The sequence below is a fragment of the Adiantum capillus-veneris genome, chromosome 2 (genome assembly GCF_014529385.1).
Source record: "Adiantum capillus-veneris isolate H3 chromosome 2, ASM1452938v2, whole genome shotgun sequence".
Taxonomy (NCBI): Eukaryota; Viridiplantae; Streptophyta; class Polypodiopsida; order Polypodiales; family Pteridaceae; genus Adiantum; species Adiantum capillus-veneris.
The window spans coordinates 122,020,751-122,041,080 of record NC_140932.1 but is presented as its reverse complement, the minus strand read 5'-3'; the positions used below and the strand labels follow the sequence as shown (position 1 = coordinate 122,041,080).

General features: G+C 44.3%; 1 protein-coding gene across 1 annotated transcript; it reads right to left on the bottom strand.

Annotated features, from left to right (window-relative positions):
* Positions 1-1,253: 1,253 nt before the first annotated feature.
* On the bottom strand, positions 1,254-5,729 carry LOC147463507 (pentatricopeptide repeat-containing protein At3g12770-like). The gene is made up of 3 exons (XM_086489407.1): positions 5,462-5,729; positions 5,231-5,372; positions 1,254-5,158 (listed from the first exon to the last, which is right to left on the bottom strand). Exons 1-3 carry the CDS (start codon positions 5,514-5,516, stop codon positions 2,404-2,406), a joined length of 2,952 nt encoding a protein of 983 aa, XP_086345533.1. The 5' UTR covers positions 5,517-5,729; the 3' UTR covers positions 1,254-2,403.
* Positions 5,730-20,330: the final 14,601 nt, after the last annotated feature.

Genomic DNA, 20,330 nt, shown 5'->3' with positions numbered 1-20,330 from the left:
TTTTGGCTTATAAAAGGAGGCATTTTCTACACACAAAAGGTAACATTGTGTAGCATTGTAAAGTTGATGCAACAAGGTGTGTGTGAGGTGGTGAGAGTGAAACAAGGCAAGAGCTCCATTAAGGATATAATCTCTTTGTAACCTACTTCTTGTTTGAAGTACTAAAGCTAATGTCCAATTGAAATTGAATATTGAGGGCTTCTAGTTTGGCACTAAGGAACGATTGTGCGTGTGAATGATCGAGAGAAAAGTGGGGAGTTTTCATCCAAAGGCTAAGAGGGGCTTTTTGGTTGGTCCTAAGACTTTTGAGTGTGAGAGATGGGACTTAGCTTTGTGGAGCTTGAGATTGAGTACTTTAAATTCTTCCAAAGAGAGCGTGGACAGCTGGAAAGTAGTCGAAAAATGGTTGGCCGGTTGGCCGATGGCTGGTAATCAATGACCGGTGGCCGGGGGCCGATTTCAAGGCGGACTTGCCCTTCTCAAGAGCGGCCACACATGGACGCATTGGAGTCGAACTTGGACTTGTTTACACAAGGACGGCTACACACGACTGTCTCTCATAAGAGAGAGCAACCCTTTTGGCCTATAAAAAGATGCCTTTTCTACACACCAAAAGTAGCATTGTGATGCATTGTGAAGTTGATGCAACAAGGTGTGTGTGAGGTGGTGAGAGTGAAGCAAGGCGGGAGCTCCATTAAGGGTACCTACTTCCCTACCAACATATTGATTTTTATAGACTACAATACATCATTGGCATATAAAATTTAACGACATCACCAAATCAAACATACCAGGCACACAATCCAAAAGCAAACATGTAAAACTAGTGCCCCAATGTGAACATAGCGACATTATGTAACCAATAACAAAAAATACCTCAAGTGTTTGGGAGGGCCAAAGGATATACAACAATGGAAATAGGTTGCAAAAGCCATTGCTTGGGTAGTTTGGAGGAGATGTCTCCAATGCTATGATCTCAAAGCAAAGCTGCCACATACATGCAAATGTGTCCCCAAGGATAGATAACAACTAATGAATGATTGCTTTATTCATTGTGAACAAAAGCTCCTGTCTATGTATGTATCACTACAACAGAACAGACAAACAAGAGTGTATTTGTGTATCACTATAAGGGAACATATAAACAAGACCCTACGATACCTTTGGTTTTTCTTCTGCCCTACAAATACAACGCGGTCAGTTGCTTTGTCCGAAGCTTGTTCAGCCCAAGAAATCACCCTCTCATATTTGAGTAAGAAGGAACTAAATCAGTCTCAAATTTTACAAAATATATTACAAATTTGAAATCTATACAGATATTACCTTCTCAAATGTGGCACCTTCTTCAATCACAGTAAGAAGGATATGCAACCGGCTCAATAAATCAGTTTTACCAAGCCTTGGGCACTACCCTTCATTCCTTGCTGGAGAGGGCCATGAATGGTGGGTTGTGGGTTGTAACGACCGTTATCTGTAGGATGAGTATTCCTAGAGAAAGGCATAAGTGTATTGACTACTCTGCTAATTAAGGGTGTGTTCTCACACGGAACACTTCTCTCCACATTTCAACAACTGCAGGCCCCCCAAATCCACTGCTTTATGCCCAAAGTCCGTCCGCTTACTTCAACCAGTTTTGAGTTGGCTGCTCTCCCCCCCACATGGGTTCTTTCCCATGCAAAGAGCTGCAAAACCCCTCCCTGGCTGCTGGTTCAGGGATTCAAAAACCATTGCAGCTGCAAGTTCCTCATGAAGGTATGATTGCACCTTGTTTATTGTTCTTCTTCTTCCTACCAACATGCCCATCCTTTGTGATGCAGGCAAGTTCCGCCTGCAAAACGTCACCATGCCAAACCTACATGATGCAGTCAAATTTCACCTGCAATCATCACCATACCCATCCTTCATGATGCAGTCAGATTCTGCCGGCAAACAAGCTTCACACATTGACTAATATGTCACAAGGGGATATAATAAAACTGTACAGGGAAGGTTACCTCCATATGTCACCCCTGCAATCCATCAGTTTAAAGTGAAAGCACCTTAAGTGGTGCCTTTAACTGCCTCACTGTATGCACTTACATCGTCCACCTTGCCATGAATCAGAATGTTGCCCCTCTTCTCATCAAGTAAGCATCTTTGAGCACATATGATTTCTCCCTTCATAATTTTCCATATGAAAGCAAACATAACATGTGACATTTACCACAAGACAACCGCAGTTTCTGAGATTTCCATCATTGAGGATCTTTTCACTCCACATGTGATCTCTCCAAGCAGGTACTGACTACAGCACTTAGCTGATGCAAAGCTCGTGTTCCACAATGGCTAAACCTTGTCTCTGCGTGTTAATGCAAGCCCCAAATCCTGCTGACTAGCATATCCATGGAAGAACCTTGAAAAGTTTCAAGCACCATACATGTTACATTGGCATAGCCCATCCTGAAAGTGGTGTACAAGGCACGAATCTACTATTATAATCTCCCTCTTTTCGGCCTTGGAAATGAACTGAGTGTCCATGTGACAGACAGCACACATCCTCAAATTCTTCGATATACGAATTGTGGTTCCTCGTGGGGTGTGAAGAAGCCCAAACGAAAGTGCCAATTTCTCACAGTGCCCGCATAGCCCGTCTTCCTCGGCCTCCACAGAAATTCCCTTCAACTCGGAGCCCACAAGCACCTTGGACTCCTCCATCTTCATTTGCGTCTTCAACCTCTTTAGGTTATTGTAAATAGCTTCGCTTTCTGGACAGTCTCTATCACCCACAACAAAACTGTAAATCTCTTTGTTTACTTCGATAAAAGCTTTACCAGGCTTCTTCCAGCCATTCGCAATCATTCTTAGCTCGTCTATCGCCTGCCCGTACTTTGTCATGCCACAAGAAAAGTAGATGTTTGACATGAGCACATAACTTGCCACATTCCTCTTATCCAATGTGACAATGTAGTCAAAACATTGCCTTCCAATATCAACGTTGATATGTCTTTTGCATGAACTTAGCAAAGATATCCAACCCACAATATTGGGCCAAAAAGGTATAGTTTCCAGTAAGTCTCTTGCCTCATTTAGTAAATTAGCATTTCCCAAAAGATCCACCATGCAGTTCAAATGCTCTAGACTAGGGAAGAGGTGGTGCCTGTCTCTCATTGCCATCAGATGTAATCGTCCTTCTTGCACCAATCCAGCTCGGTTGCAAGCAGAAAGAATGCACAGAAATGTAACTGAGTCTAACTTTAAGCCTGACCTTTGCATTGACTCAAAATACAAGAAAGCTTCTTGATAGTTGTTATTTTGTGCGTAACAAGTAATCATGGCACTCCAGACCCCAGCATCATATTCGTTCAATCTATGAAACACAATGTGTGCCTCCTTAAGGCATCCACAGCTTGAGTACATATGAATAAGAGCACTGCTGATGTAGACATCGAGGTCAAATCCGGAAAGCACACTTTGGGCATGAAAATATTGACCATGCTCCAATGCTGCTATACTTGAACATGCTCTTAGCAATGAGATGAAAGTCACCACACTTGGCTTTATGCCCTCATCCAGCATTGCCATGTAATGCTGAAGCACCACTTCTCCATCTTCAAGCTCAGCACTTCCAGCCATTAACGTGCTCCACGAGATAACATCTCGATTTGAAATTTTGTTAAAGACTTTGTACGCATCCTGGAGATGATTGCAACCAAGATACATGTCCATGAGAGCATTTGACACACATGTATCTAAATCAAAACCGCCCTCAACAAGCGTGGCATGAATGTGTCTGCCATGCTCAAATAATGACAGATCTGAGCAAGCTTTGAGGACGGATACGAGTGTGTAACCATCTGGCTCTACACCTTCCGCCTTCATCTGTTGGAAATAATGGAGAACCTCCTTGCTGTGTCCATGGTGTACAAAACCTGCTATCAATGCACTCCAAGTCACCACGTTCTGTTCTGGCAGAATTTCAAACACTGCTTGAGCACTCCTGAGGTCACCATATTTGGAATACAAATCAATAAGACCGCTGCCAGTATATACATCCAGCTTAATGTTATCCTCAACCATCAAGGAGTGAATTACGAACCCTTGCTGAAAAGCCCCTACATTAACACATGCTTTCAGAATACAACTGTAAATAGACAAGTTGGGCTGAATGCCTTCCTGCTGCATCTGCTTAAAGAGATCCAAAGCTTCTTTGTCAAAACCATCTTTACAAAGACCTGTAATTAGAGCATTCCATGCCAGAATGTCTCTTCTGTGCAATCGCTCAAACACAACGTGTGCATCTATAAAGCTTGCAGATTTTGCATACATGTTGACAAGCATGCAGCCGACATAGATATTTGACTCCAATCCATGACCTACAATATAAGAATGGACCTGCCTGCCAGCCTCTATATGAGAGCATGCTTTCAACACAGAGGCACAAGTTACAGGATTTGGATCCATACCCCATGCTCTCATTTGTTCAAATAATGCTAAAGCTTTGTCACTATGCCCATGCTGAGAGTAGCCATCTATCAAAACACTCCAAGTGACTACATTGCGGTCAGGCAGTTTGTAAAATATCTGACAAGCCCTCTCAAGGTTCCCATACTTGGCATACATGTCAATTAGAGTACTGCCAACGAAGACTTCGGTATCTAACCCACATTGGACAATGTCAAGCTGAATCCGAAGGCTCTGCTTCAAGTTTCCAATGCCCATGCATGCTTTTAGAACAGCCACAAAAAGGTACCCATCAGGCTCCACACCTGAATCTTGCATTTTACTGTACAAATGAATTGCTTGCTCAAAGTTGCCCAGATCAACATGAATGGAAATTATGGCACTCCATGCAAAAACATTTGGATGCAAGATGTTTGTGAATGAATTCATGGCTTTGGAAAGACATCCAAAAACACCAAACATGCGAATTAGATGGCTGCCAATAAATGCATCTGAACCGAAACCACATGTCTCTATGATGTGTTGCACCTTGCATCCTGATGCCAAGTCACGCTCATTGATACAGCGCAGAATGAGCTGGAGAATGCTGTCCTCTGGAATGTAAACACCCTCCTGCGCCAAGTGACTCACTTGTTGTATGGCCTGTCCCAAATTTCCATGAATGCATGTTTTCCTTAGCTCTTCAACAGAGATGGAAGCTGAATTCTTCCATGCAACTCTGAAGTAACAAAAACAGAGGTTGAGTAGACATAGTTTGCAGAAATGACTATTCAGATGATGGGATGATTACCTGTGACGATCACTTAAAACCACTGATGTCACATGATTGCTTTCAAGAGCTTGCAAACTACTCCAGTTCCAGCTATTCTCCGCATGCATGGCATCTTTACTGTGCGGGCTTGCAAAGTGGGGCAGCCGATCGCCTCCATCAGCTGGTAAAAAGCTAGAATTCAGCCAAAAAGAAGAATCCTAGTTCATTTGCAAGAGCTGAAGAAATGGTTGACCGCAAGCGAATATTTACCTTCTCTGGTTTTGTGCCCTCGCAGAAGAAAGGGGTTTTGAATAACACTTGCCATGTGCCTCAGACATCAAAAGCTTTTCTAGCTAACACCAACGGGCCGCAACCAGTGAACCGAAGAGTATGTGGGCTGCGGGAAAACCATAAAATTGAAGACATGGGCATATACGTGTTCGCTCGACATGTACTCGACATTCGATAGCAATGGAAGCATGTCTCTTCCGTAGAAGAAGCTGAAGAAGAAGAAGAAGAAGAGTATTTTAACGTCGTAGGAAACTATCCTATAAGGGGTATGAGCCTCCCGAGAACGGCCACGGAGGGGACCCCCCACCTAGACACGCTAGCCTCACTCTACGCACTCGTGCACCGTGGGGACTCCACGCAAGGTTCCCCGGGGCACGCTATGACCCTCCGTGAGTGCGGCGGAGCCTCAGGCTACGTGGGGCTAGGGACCCGGAACGCAAGACCCGCGAAACGCAAACGGCCATCGACCCATGGAACGCAACCACGCCCGAGCCGGCCCCGTCCGAGCAGGGCCCTCCTGAGCCGGTGCCGTCCGCGCCAGGACCCCTTGAAGCAACACCTCGACCCGAGCCGGTCCCGTCCGAGCCGGGCCCTCCTGAGCCGGTGCCATTCGCGCCAGGACCCCTTGAAGAAACACCCCGACCTGAGCCGGTCCCGTCCGAGCCAGGCCCTTGAAGACAAAACACCCCTCCGCCCGAGCCGGGCCCTTTGGAAAGCGAACGCGCCCACCACACACTTCAACCCGACGCGCCCAGATCATGGGGCGTCACACTTGGTATCAGAGCTCCAGGTTCCGTCCAGAGCTCCAGGCAAAGAGCTGCAGACCCTCGTGCCCGACGCGCACGTTCCTCACGACGGCCCCAACCCAACCTCCCGGGTCGGGTCGTCAAAATTCGGTGAAAGAGCTCCAGGAAAAGCAACCCACGCCCTCCATCCCCGTGATGCGTCCAAAACCCCGGGCCGTCACCCGTGACCTGCGCCGGCCCCGATCCGAGCCGGGCACCTCCAACACAAAAAGGAAAGATGCGAGCCAGACAGGGCTCTTTATATCAAAAACAGGAACAACCAAAAACGCGACGGACCAATCCAACTGTGTCCGTCGCGCCCCGGCCACTTTTGTGGCCCATGCTGAGCTGAAGACCCACTCAAGTCTACAAAGAGACCACAGGGCCCCGAGCTTGCCCTCCAAATGACGTCCAAACAGGGACCAACTTCGCAAGTGCTGCATTGCGACGGACTCTCCTTCACATTCGGCTTTCAAGAAGCCTCCGCGCGGACCAACGCAGCAGGTGGCTCCGCGCACATCGGGTTACCTATTCAGGGAATGCTCAAGTATGGGGAATTCTACTTGGGTGTTCAAAGCATATTTTTTCAGCCTTCTGCCAAAAAGCCAAAAATACACACACACTTCATTCCAAAATCCAAAAACAAAGCATGCCTACTTACTTGCATTTGGGAACAGTTTTTGCTCACTTGCACTTATATGCACCCCTTAGTCCCTTGGCCTCATGCATAGCCAAGCTCTCTTTTCCCACGTTCGACGAGGGCGTCGAACTCTCTTCAACCGGGGGTGTATATAAGGGGTATGAGCCTCCCGAGAATGGCCACGGGAGGGGACCCCCCACCTAGACACGCTAGCCTCACTCCACGCACTCGTGCACCGTGGGGACTCCACGCAAGGTTCCCCGGGGCACGCTATGACCCTCCATGAGTGCGGCGGAGCCTCAGGCTACGTGGGGCTAGGGACCCGGAACTCAAGACCCGCGAAACGCAAACGGCCGTCGACCCATGGAACGCAACCACGCCCGAGCCGGCCCCGTCCGAGCAGGGCCCTCCTGAGCCGGTGCCGTCCGCGCCAGGACCCCTTGAAGCAACACCTCGACCCGAGCCGGTCCCGTCCGAGCCGGTGCCTCCTGAGCCGGTGCCGTCCTGAGCCGGGACCCCTTGAAGCAACACCTCAACCCGAGCCGGGCCCTCCTGAGCCGGTGCCATCCGCGCCAGGACCCCTTGAAGCAACACCTCGACCCGAGCCGGGCCCTCCTGAGCCGGTGCCGTCCGCGCCAGGACCCCTTGAAGAAACACCCCGACCTGAGCCGGTCCCGTCCGATCCAGGCCCTTGAAGACAAAACACCCCTCCGCCCGAGCCGGTCCCGTCCGAGCCGGGCCCTTTGGAAAGCGAACGCGCCCACCACGCACCTCAACCCGACACGCCCAGATCCTGGGGCGTCACATATCCCAAGAGACCTTAAAGATCTGTCCAACGAGGAGAGTTGAACTCAAGATCTGTTATTCAAAAGGGAAATGGCATAACCAATCTATCGCACTTGGGTGATAGAAACTAGTATGCCTTGATTGCCAAGCTTTGGAGGAGGCAGAGCAAGGCAAAGTTGGAGAGTGCCGGAATAGTTTTTGATATGTATAATGTATAAGTTATTGAGAAGCAATAGCAAGGAATACTATTAATTTGTGCCGAAGGCAAGGTGCAGCATTTGTACATGTATAAGTTTGTTGTAAAATATATAAGTTGTTGCTACATGGTTTGTTTCTTATTTGTTGATTTTTAGGAGAAGTATTAGACATGGAAGTTTATAGAAGGTGAGCTTGAAGAAATGTTGATAAATGGTATTGTGGTAGCGTAGTTGGTTTCTAGAATGGATTGTCTATTTCTCTTGATGTTATTGCAAGACATCTAGGTAATGTGGACAGACTAGTATCTTGATCAGTCGTTGAGCTGCAATATATGTAGCGGTTGAACCCTAAATTTGAAAGCTGATGATGTTGTTGTAGAAAAAATTACATAACAAAAGTTAAACAGAACATAACTTAAAAATTATCACAGATATTAGAGGAAAAGACTCTTGAGAAGTAGTTTAATACACAAGAGAGACCAGAAAGAGAGATATTACCCTAGAACAAAGATTGAATTTCATTGCACACTATATTTTTCTATGGTGTTTTAAATAATAGTAATTCTTGTAGTTTGGAGGATGTCCCTTCAAATTATTGTATCCTTTGGTGGAAGTTGCATCTTGAGTAATTATCTCTGGTTCTTCTAGTGCAATAACAGTGCTCCTATCGTGTGTATTGTGCAGTACACGAAACTCAAAGTTTTGAGAAAATGGTGGAAAGGACGACACATCATGTTTCATCCATTTTGGTGGATTTGTCATGTGCGCTCTTTTCCTAACTTCAAAATTGGATGTCATGCCTATATAAACACGGTTATTGATTTTGCATCTAATAGAGTAGCTCTCTTCGTTTGTCGTTGTCTTTTGGGAGTTGGAGCGGCGTCGGAACGGACTGCTTCCTCTTGTGAAGTTGTTATATTGTTGGGGATCTCCTTGCTGGTATCGTTGTCATTGTCTTGCACTGTAGTGGTGTGTTCAATTAGTATTTAATCACATAATTATATTCTTAAAGGGGTACAGATGCTTACCATATAGCGGTTCAAGCTTTCGAAAGTTCCCTTTGAATTCATTTCCAAACTCTTTGACCATGTTGGAAAGTGCATGGCTTGTTGTATTCTTGTTGAGGGCGACTAATTTATCAAGAGCAATTTTGTAACCGTAGTGAAGCATCTCGATTGTGTAGGTGGTGATTCTAGAAGTCTTTGTGTTCAGTATTTCTTGTGCTTCTGTGTCTAGCAGTAGTTTGTTTGACTCATCAAACAAACTACTTTGTGTTCAGTATTTCTTGTGCTTCTGTGTCTAGCAGTAGTTTGTTTGACTCGTCAAAATCAATGCCCAACGATAGCAGTATGTATTTTTGTAACCCTGCAGAAAAAGATAGATGTTGTAGGAGCAACCAAATTTGTTAATGTATGGTGGTTGTTATACAAGAATATGAAGAGTTCGAAGTACCTGTTGCCAACTTTAGCTCGCTATTTCTATATTCTTTGTTCCGGTTACTGCATTTATTGATGTATCAGTGGAGGAGCTGAGTCGTACGAAACCCTTGAATGAATGCACCCGGGGGCTCGCCAGCCATATTTGCTAGTCGCATTTGATTTGAAGTTGGGTATACGGAAGAACTGTTTTTTGGTTTTGAGGTAGCTACGATGTTGATGAACCTATCAAATATCTGAATGATAGAGAAAGAGAATATCATGGTTGAGTCTTCTAAATATTAAATGGCATAAAATGTAGCCACGAAATAGATTAGTGAAAGAAATGGTTACCTGGTCGGTGTCCATGAGGAGAAGTTGGAGGTTGTTACTTGCTGTGAAGGAAATCTGCATTCAAGAAAACTGTCGTTGAAGAATTGGTTGTATAGTTCATGCACCGAATGAGATGAAAGACCCAAATAAGTAGAGGACTTGTTTGTGAAAATGAGGGAGGAAATGTCTAACCATTGGGGGAGTGTTTTACTGGCCGGCCAAAACATCCTTGGGGTTGGAATGTTCAATATTTTGAGATGGCGTCTTTCTGTCACACGAGAGAACATGACATATGCCAATCCCGAAAGCTTGTTTTATAATGAGGATGGCTTTCTTTGATATCGTTGCTCCAAACCTGCAGAAACCTGGTCCATAGGAATGTACTTACCATTGAGCATTTGTGATCGCATATACCAAAACGAGAGTAAGTTTGATATTTGTGTCCAGTGATTGCGTACGCGAGTGACAAAGGGAATGTGCTTTTGTGGAACCATTTGCAGTTGATTGCCCTTGTAGCATGCTTAGTCCTTTGTATTGTCATGGTGGCATCAGTGGAAAGTAACATTACTTCTATAGCAGCAATTTGACATGTGCAGTCATATGAATAGGAAAGTGTACGACAAGTGGATCCATTCACGGCACCTATAGCCGAGTTAATGTTCTTTGTAATCATACATCTAGCCCCAATTGCAGTATTGTCCATCTCATGGAATGCCTTGCCTTGGAGCCATTCCTATAGTAATGGCTTGTCGAGAGCATTGGTCTTTAGTGGAATGGCAGCAATATCGGATGCCGAGAGGACTTTTGTAGAATCAAGTTGTTGTACTTATATACATCCTCCCTATGAGTACATATCAGTGTAGTAGCGTCATCGATTACTCTTAGGAGTTCAGTTTCATTAATTACACATTGCGAAAGCGTTTCTGCTATCTATTGTTCTTTTGGTTGCTTAACACGGATCGTATCCAAGAATTGGACGTAAGCGGGATCTGCAACATGGCGAACTGAGAAGGTCATGTTGTGGGTAGTGGTTGCAGTGATGTAAGCTGAGTTTTGTATGTTGCAAAGATGGGATAATGGCTCCCAATGATAATACACTGGAGGAAGTTGCGCCAAATCCCCAAAAAGCAAGATGAGCTTCTGACTGAATGGACCGAGAAGTGTTCCATCACTGATGTTAACTATCTGGCGAGCGACCATATTGAAGATTGTACTCATTAGCATTGATATCTCGTCTATGATAATGACGTTGGCACCATGTATGGCGACAAATCTTTCATCTGTGGGATGAATTGCTTGCGAAAAATACTGTTTGGAACAAGGAATCCTGAATTGATAGTGGACTGTAGTTGCCAGGCTGCTAAGGCGGGCAGCTACTGCTCTAGTTGATGCAGTGAGGATAACGATCTTATTATTTTTTATGAAGCTTGAGGTGAAGAATTTTATGAGGAATGTTTTTCCACATTCTGGAACGCCTGTAATGACATGGATGCCATGACTTAGGCCTGATATATGATTGAAGATTGCTTGCTATTGTGAGGTCAGAACGGCATTGTTGGTCTCAGAGAACTCCTGCAGTAGCTTGAAGATTGCTTGCTATTGTGAGGTCAGAACTGCATTGTTGGTGTCAGCGAACTCCTGCAGTAGCTTCAGCATTCTAGCACAACTTTGAGATACTCCCAGTTCGACTGTGTCATTCACTGTACAAGTGAATGGATCTTCATGATTGAGGATGAACTTTTGTTTTATGAGGTTTAAAGTGTGTCCTGTATTTTCAGAGACGAGCATATTGCGTTGGGTGTGCTCATTTATATACATCTCCAAGTCTTCATCATCAAGAATCATCCCACGGATGTTGCACTCTAGGAAGTAAGAAGAGGGTGTGTTGGTTGGTGATAGTAGCTCCATCTCATTCCTAAAGGAAAGTTTTTGCAATAAGACATTGAAGAAGAATCCCTCTGTTTGATGGCCAGGATCATATTCTGTAAATCTGACGAGGCATTGTTTCTTGTGATGCTGTTGTTGTACACATCATGAAAACTCACTACAGGAGTATGCTCGTGTGGCTTTAGGATTTGTATCTTCTGTGGTAGTCATAGAATGTAATATTTTCAAGATGAAATGGCCTTGCACAATATAAATCAATTGGATGTGTGACTATAGTTTGGCTGCAAGATAGCAACCTTTGCCATAGTGATGGTGGAGAGGAGTCGATGTATTCAACCCGTTCACTCCTTGTGATGATTGGTATCTTCAAACAGCTGATTGATGCCTCTGCTGTAGATATTGGCTTTGATAATACAGAGGTTGCAATTAGTTGAAGCTTTACTTTGTCCAAGCCGTGAAGTCCAAGTGTCATAAAATCTAATATCTAACTAACCCAAATGATTTTCTCATATTAAATTGATCACTTAATGTGGGAGAATAAACAGGAACAAGTGTTAAGATATAGGTATGTGCTTTTAGATCTATCTCAACACGGGGCCAATGTAAAGGGGCCCAAAAGGGAGATGGTCTATCAAAGAGCAAGGCTAACCAATGGAGCATAAGACCTTAGGGTTAGCTTCATTGAAGACCTCCAATAAATGTGTGTAAAAGTCCTTTTGACCTTAAGTAAGCTAGGGCTGAGCTTGAGGTGGGAACCCGGCCCAAGCTCGAGGTGCTTGTCCTGCTTGAGGTGCTTGTCATGCTTGAGGTGTTTTTCATGCTTGAGGTGCTTGATTAAGATGCTTGAGGTGCTTGACTGGCTCCATGCTTGAGGTGCTTGACTTGCTGCATGATTAAGGTACTTGAGGTGCCTTGAGAAGCTTGCCTGAGATGCTTGTGGGAACACCCCCTAGTTCAAGTGCTTTGTCATGCTTGATGAGTAAGGTGCTTGATCACCTAAAGTCAAAATCATTCCTACAAGAGGGGGGGCGAGCCCTTTTCCTAGGAGCTAGAGAGAGAACACCCACTCACACACACAAGGGAAGCCCCAACTTGAAGAGGCAGCAAGGACACATGTCAGGCCCCTACCCATGTTACCTTCATGTGTTGCTTGAAGCCTATTGGCTAAGCTTCAAAGGGGTCCAATGATAAATTACATGAATTATCTAATTGTTTTAGCATTTATCAAGTCCTCTCTCTCAAAGGGGAAAGGGGGACACTTGTCCCAAGGCTACCCATGTTGCTTGTAATGGCTCCTGCTTGTGATTGGCTAGGCCTGGAGGGGTCCAATGAGCTTCAGGCATGAGCTACAAGGGGGGGTCGACCCAAGCAAGATAGGGGGGTGCCTAGGGGGTATACTCACCCACACACACTCACAATCACTCTCATGGTGTGCTATGCAAAGTGCAAGAGCTCCCTCTCCAAGCAAGTAGAGGTTGAGAGCCTACACCAACACTCTTGGCTATGGAGTGCAAATCCAACCAAGAGCCATGCTTCAATGCTTAAGCTTGCCATCTCCTTCTTCTTCATTACTATGCTATTATGTATGCTAGCAACAAGAGTATGATAAGTGAGGAACTAATTCTTTCTCTTACGAAATGTTTCTTCTTCCTCTTCCCTACCCTCATTCCCTGCTAGCTCTCTCCACCTTCGAAGGTGTTTGAGGCCTTGGGACTGAGGCTTGGGATAGTTAAAGCTTTCTTCAAGTTTATGTTATGTTTGTGGTGCATGAAGCCTTCCATCTTCATGGCATCACCTAGGTCACAAGGAACACAAAGACTGTATTGTAACAAGTCTCTCTTTATGGGAGAAATCATAATACAAATGCCTATTGGAGGGGGGACCGGCTCCACATAAATCCGGTCCTCAATTGTTGTCATGTTCTCTAAACTCTCTCTCTTGCAAAAGTATTGTCTATGCCAAGTTAACTAATTGCTATGATTATGTTGCTATCTTCAATTATGTCTACCCGCTATGCTCACAAAATCATTTCTTGAAAGTACTCTCATTAAATTCCGCTATTCTCAAATTGAATAGGCAAATTCCATTACATTGGTATCAGAGCATTTGGTTTCTCTTTTCTTGCTTAAGAAGAGAGGTCCTTAAGTAGCCTATAAATGGTTGATGTTGTTAATTATAATAGAGTAAGTGGAACTGGGATCTAATACCGGTTTTGTTAAGCCCACTATGTGGGGGATGGTGCACACCTCGGGAGCTTTGGACTTAATAATGGAGTCTTTTTAGACTTGCCTACGGCTTTACCATTATTGAGCCATAAGAAGTCTGAAAGGAGCTAGCCCTTGGCAACTCTGCTATGTTAGACCTACTCCTCTATTCTCTATAATTAACCACTTTGAGCCGTGGGTGTAGATACTTAAGAGCCGATTTTCAAAGGCTAAGAGGAGTGACAACTAAGGTTTTGAATTGCCAAAGCATACACTAAGTACATACATAAAATTTTGTTATCATGGCTGACAATAATCAAGAGAGTAGAATGAACATTGATAGCTTTGATTTTGCACATGAAGGTGCTAATGATGATGCTCCCATGTTTGTGAATTATCTTGTGACTAGGTTGCAACAAGCGATGGGCAACCCTACCTTGCAAGCCGAAGTTACTCAACAACTTCGTGCTTATGGAATTTCCCTTCCTCTCCAAGAGGAGAGAGAGCTTAGGAGGCCTCTTGAAGAGAACCCCAAAAGAAGACTCTCTCCCATTCGAGAGGAGGAATCCAAAGAGAAAGAAAGCAATGAAAGTCTAAGTTCTTCTGAAGATGTGGCTCCACGAAGAAGGCGGTCTAGACGATCGCCTACTCCTCCCAAGAGGAAAAGAGCAACCCATAGTCCTTCTCCTCATCACTCTCAAAGGCAAGAGAGGAAACAAAGGAAGAAAAGGGCTAGGAAGAGGTCACCCTCTTCTCCTTCTTCTTCACCTTCCTTCTCTTCCGATGAAAGTTATGGCTATTCTCCTAGAGAATACAAGAGGGGAGGACATCGCAAATCATTTCCTGCATGGCGAAGGTCACAAAAGCTAAAGAAGTTCAAGGAGGGAGGAAAGAGTATCTCTTTTCTCACCTACGATGGCACCTTTGGTGCTACCGACAAAGTGTTGGCCTTCATCCAGCAATTTGATGCGGCCTTTGGGGACGAGGGCTTCACAGAGTCCTCTAAGCTACGCCATGTAGCTATGCACTTCCAAAAATCAGCTCGTCAATGGTGGGCTAGCCTTCGTGGCAATGGAGAAGCCCCAAAGACATGGAAAACTCTACGAGTTTCCATCATGAAGCAATTTCTTCCAAGCGATACTAAAGATAAAGTTCTTACCGAATGGCGCGGCTTGAAGCTCCTCTCTCATGAGTCTATCAACAAGTATGTAGATAAGTTTTGGGATTTACATCTCAAAGCTACAGTCTTTCAAAAGATAGACTTTGCCGAGCAAAGACAACAATTCTGTGCGGGATTACCTGAAGAGATGGCCGAATATATCAACTCTCAACGGCCCGGTACTATTACCGAAGTAATCCACCACACCATGGTTGCTTCACGCATCAATTTCCATCAAGGGGCTAGACGTAATGTCAAGCCCATGGAAAACAAAGATAAAAATGATGCAAAGGGGAAATCCAATGCTCAAAATAATTCCCAAGGCACTTCCAACAACAACAACAACAATTGGTCCAAGGAGAAGGGAGTTTACAAAGGTAAAAACAAACTCTCTCCTGAAGAGCTTGAAGCTTTTCGCAAGGACCATAAGTGTTTCAAGTGTGGGGAGCAAGGACATGGCTATCGTTCTTGCCCCAAGAAGAATACTCGCAATGAGACTCCTAGGGCTTCCACCATCGAAGCTCCAAAAGAGGATGCTCATTGCAAAGGATCATCACTCTCCTATGCTTGGGGAAAGGTAAGAGAGCATGATGCCTTCATCTTGTTTGATCCTGGCTCTACTCTCAACTTCATATCAATAGAGTTGGCCACCAAGTTGGGCATTCAAGCTTTTGAGATGGGAGATATAGTAACAGCTGATGCAGCTTTCAAGGGACAACAAGCCTCCGTTACTCCCTTGATTGGGAAGTTGAGGCTTCATGTCCAAAGCTATGTCGACAAAGAAGACTTCTTCATCTCTCCCCTCCAACATCAGGATGTTATCCTAGGGGCACCATGGTTTGATCGCATGGCTGCCAACATGAAGTTCCCTGAAAGGAGAATTTACTTCACCTACAGGGGAAAGAACATGTATATAGATGCTAGTGAGCGTGGTCGCACTATTCCACTTGTAAATCCTCTTTCTTTTGATAAATCAATGAAGAGCTCAGTTTCTGCGTACATGATTTATGTCAAAGAGTCTCTAAAAGCTAATAATGTTTCATCAAATGAAAATGATAGGAATCAAGAAGAGTTAGACTTGTCTACTTTTCTAAAAGGATTCCAAGATGTGTTCATCGATGATATCCCTATGGACCTACCTCCAAAACGAGGGGATGATGACCATCGTATTGAGCTCCTTCCAGGAAGCTCACCGCCTAACAAACCTCCTTATCGAGTCTCACAAGCTCAACAAGAGGAGATCATGAGGCAAGTACAAGAGCTGGTAGACAAAGGGATGGTGAGGCCTAGTTCCTCTCCCTTTTGTTCTCCAGTCCTTTTAGTGCAAAAGAAAGATGGTACATACCGTATGTGTGTGGACTATCGAGCACTAAACCATATCACTATCAAAAACAGATTTCCCGTACCTCGGGTAGAAGATCTGTTTGATAAGCTACAAGGCTCTACCTACTTCAGTAGGATTGACCTTAAGAGTGGCTATCATCAAATAAGGATAGTGGATGAGGATATCTTAAAGACCGCGTTTCGCACAACATTTGGTCTTTATGAATATCTAGTCATGCCTTTTGGCTTGACTAATGCACCAGCTACGTTCAATCGTTTGATGGAGAAAATTTTTAGACCATATCGAAAATTCACTGGAGTGTTCTTCGATGATATCATCATCTACTCCAAGTCTTTGGAGGAACATAAGCAACATCTCCAAGTGATTTTTCAAGCCTTGAGGGAGAACAAACTTTTTCTCAACCAAAAGAAAAGTGAATTCTTCCTTCAAGAGATTCAATATCTAGGCCATATTATCTCTCACGATGGTATTCGTATGGATCCATCAAAGTTAGAGGTAATAAAATCATGGCCTAACCCAAGGAATCTACATGAGCTAAGAAGCTTTATTGGTATGTGTGCATACTATAGACGCTTCATAGCAAAATTCTCTCAAGTAGCAGGACCACTACACGACTTAACCAAGAAGAACGTTAAGTTTGTATGGTCTGCTAAGGAGCAAAATGCTTTTGAAAAACTCAAAGAGAAGCTTACTTCCCAACCAGTCCTCGTGCTTCCGGATCTCTCAAAGCCATTTGAGGTCCAATGTGATGCTTGTGGTGATTGCCTTGGAGCAGTTTTGCTTCAAGAAGGGCATGCCATAGCATATGAGAGCCGAAGGCTCAATGGTGATGAACGAGTCTTGGGCATTTATGAGAAAGAGCTTTTAGCTGTTCTACATGCCCTAGACACATGGAAGCACTACCTATTGGGAACCATTCACCTTGCAGGATGGTTATCTTCTCCACGGCAATAGGCTATGTGTTACCCATTCCCTTCGTGAGAAGGTTATGTATGAATCCCATGCTCCTCCATATGCAGGGCATAGAGGTATTCAACCTACTCTCCGAGGAGTAGAGACGTATTTCTATTGGCCTACCATGAAAGTGGACATACAAGAGTATGTTTCAAAATGTGTAGTATGCCAAAAGACCAAGTATGATAGAGGGAAGCAACCTGGATTACTCCAGCCATTGCCTATTCCAAATTCACCATGGGAGAGTATATCCATGGATTTCATCTTTGGATTACCCAAGTCTATCCATGGGAATACAGGAATATGGACAATAGTCGACAGGTTTAGCAAGCAAGCACATTTTATTCCTGTCAAAAAGACTATTAAGGCACATCAAATGGCAACTCTCTTCATATCTCAGATTTTCAAACACCATGGATTACCCACATCCATCGTGTCAGATAGAGATCCTAGAATGACCAGTAATTTCTGGAAAGGTCTCTTTGAAAATCTAGGAACAAGATTGAATTTCTCTTCGGCCTATCACCCACAAACGGATGGCCAAAGTGAGATAGCCAATCTTACGATACTCGATCTACTCAAGACTTATGTTACCGAAGTAGATCAACGCTCACAATGGGAAAAGTATTTACCGCTAGTAGAGTATGCCTACAATAATACTGTACATACTTCTACGGGCAAAGCACCTTTCGAGATCATAGAAGGAAGACCTAAAAGTCCCTTGCTACTGAAAGTACATGGGAAGATCTTCGCCGCCGATGAGTATAGCCGTGACCTACAAGAATCTTTTCAAAAGATTAGGGAGGCTCTAGCCATCTCTCAACAAAGGCAAAAAGCTGCTGCTGATAAGCACAGAAGAGCCTTAATGTTCAAAGAAAATGATTGGGTCTTACTCAAGTTTCCTAAGGCTCGATTAAGGCAAACGACGGGCAAAAATCATACGGGCCATCAAAAGTATTATGCTAAACTAGCAAAAAGATACTATGGTCCTTTCCAAATCTTGAAGCCTATCAATGAGACGGCTTATCAACTCAAGTTGCCCAACCATTGGCTTATACACAATGCCTTTCATGTAAGCTTACTTAAGCCCTACAAAGGAGAGCCACCAATTGAACCAATTATTGAAGACCCTCCCGAAGTTGAAGACCAAGAAGAGGTGCTACAAACCGAAGCTATCCTTCGGCATGAAGACAAGGTACTACGACATGGTAAGATTATCCGACGGTATCTTATTAAGTTCAAAAATTATCCTTTTGAAGATGCTAAATGGATGCAAGGAGTACAACTTAAGGATAGTATGAACCTTGTCAATGCTTACAATGCTACATTAGAGTAAGCAAATGTACAAATTTCTTTTAAATAACTCATGTTTTTGTCTTATATGACTAGTCCTCTTTTTAATTGTGCACAAATTTAACTAGTATGCATGCTTAGAATCATGTTTGTGATGACGACGTCTCTCAAACACCAAGTAGAATTTGTCACTCTACTTTGGGAGAATGAAATGGACTAAAGAGCAGACATGCTTGCGGCAGCTATGTCTCCCAAGCACCAAATGGATTAGTCATCCATCTTGGAAAGATGTCGTAGGGTAAAAAGGGATCCTTTACCCGCTAAGTACGATTGACTAATGACTAAGACTTTATCTCTTCTACCTCATAGTCGAGGACGACTATGATTTCAAGAGAGAGGTAATGTCATAAAATCTAATATCTAACTAACCCAAATGATTTTCTCATATTAAATTGATCACTTAATGTGGGAGAATAAACGGGAACAAGTGTTAAGATATAGGTATGTGCTTTTAGATCTATCTCAACACGGGGCCAATGTAAAGGGGCCCAAAAGGGAGATGGTCTATCAAAGAGCAAGGCTAACCAATGGAGCATAAGACCTTAGGGTTAGCTTCATTGAAGACCTCCAATAAATGTGTGTAAAAGTCCTTTTGACCTTAAGTAAGCTAGGGCTGAGCTTGAGGTGGGAACCCGGCCCAAGCTCGAGGTGCTTGTCCTGCTTGAGGTGCTTGTCATGCTTGAGGTGTTTTTCATGCTTGAGGTGCTTGATTAAGATGCTTGAGGTGCTTGACTGGCTCCATGCTTGAGGTGCTTGACTTGCTGCATGATTAAGGTACTTGAGGTGCCTTGAGAAGCTTGCCTGAGATGCTTGTGGGAACACCCCCTAGTTCAAGTGCTTTGTCATGCTTGATGAGTAAGGTGCTTGATCACCTAAAGTCAAAATCATTCCTACAAGAGGGGGGGCGAGCCCTTTTCCTAGGAGCTAGAGAGAGAACACCCACTCACACACACAAGGGAAGCCCCAACTTGAAGAGGCAGCAAGGACACATGTCAGGCCCCTACCCATGTTACCTTCATGTGTTGCTTGAAGCCTATTGGCTAAGCTTCAAAGGGGTCCAATGATAAATTACATGAATTATCTAATTGTTTTAGCATTTATCAAGTCCTCTCTCTCAAAGGGGAAAGGGGGACACTTGTCCCAAGGCTACCCATGTTGCTTGTAATGGCTCCTGCTTGTGATTGGCTAGGCCTGGAGGGGTCCAATGAGCTTCAGGCATGAGCTACAAGGGGGGGTCGACCCAAGCAAGATAGGGGGGTGCCTAGGGGGTATACTCACCCACACACACTCACAATCACTCTCATGGTGTGCTATGCAAAGTGCAAGAGCTCCCTCTCCAAGCAAGTAGAGGTTGAGAGCCTACACCAACACTCTTGGCTATGGAGTGCAAATCCAACCAAGAGCCATGCTTCAATGCTTAAGCTTGCCATCTCCTTCTTCTTCATTACTATGCTATTATGTATGCTAGCAACAAGAGTATGATAAGTGAGGAACTAATTCTTTCTCTTACGAAATGTTTCTTCTTCCTCTTCCCTACCCTCATTCCCTGCTAGCTCTCTCCACCTTCGAAGGTGTTTGAGGCCTTGGGACTGAGGCTTGGGATAGTTAAAGCTTTCTTCAAGTTTATGTTATGTTTGTGGTGCATGAAGCCTTCCATCTTCATGGCATCACCTAGGTCACAAGGAACACAAAGACTGTATTGTAACAAGTCTCTCTCTATGGGAGAAATCATAATACAAATGCCTATTGGAGGGGGGACCGGCTCCACATAAATCCGGTCCTCAATTGTT

Coding starts and splice junctions, on each gene's coding strand:
- LOC147463507 (XM_086489407.1), bottom strand. CDS start 5,516: ATGGCAAGTGTTATTCAAAACCCCTTTCTTCTGCGAGGGCACAAAACC. Junction 5,373..5,461: donor AGGGCACAAAACCAGAGAAG/GTAAATATTCGC, acceptor GCTTTTTACCAG/CTGATGGAGGCGATCGGCTG. Junction 5,159..5,230: donor GTTTTAAGTGATCGTCACAG/GTAATCATCCCA, acceptor TTGTTACTTCAG/AGTTGCATGGAAGAATTCAG.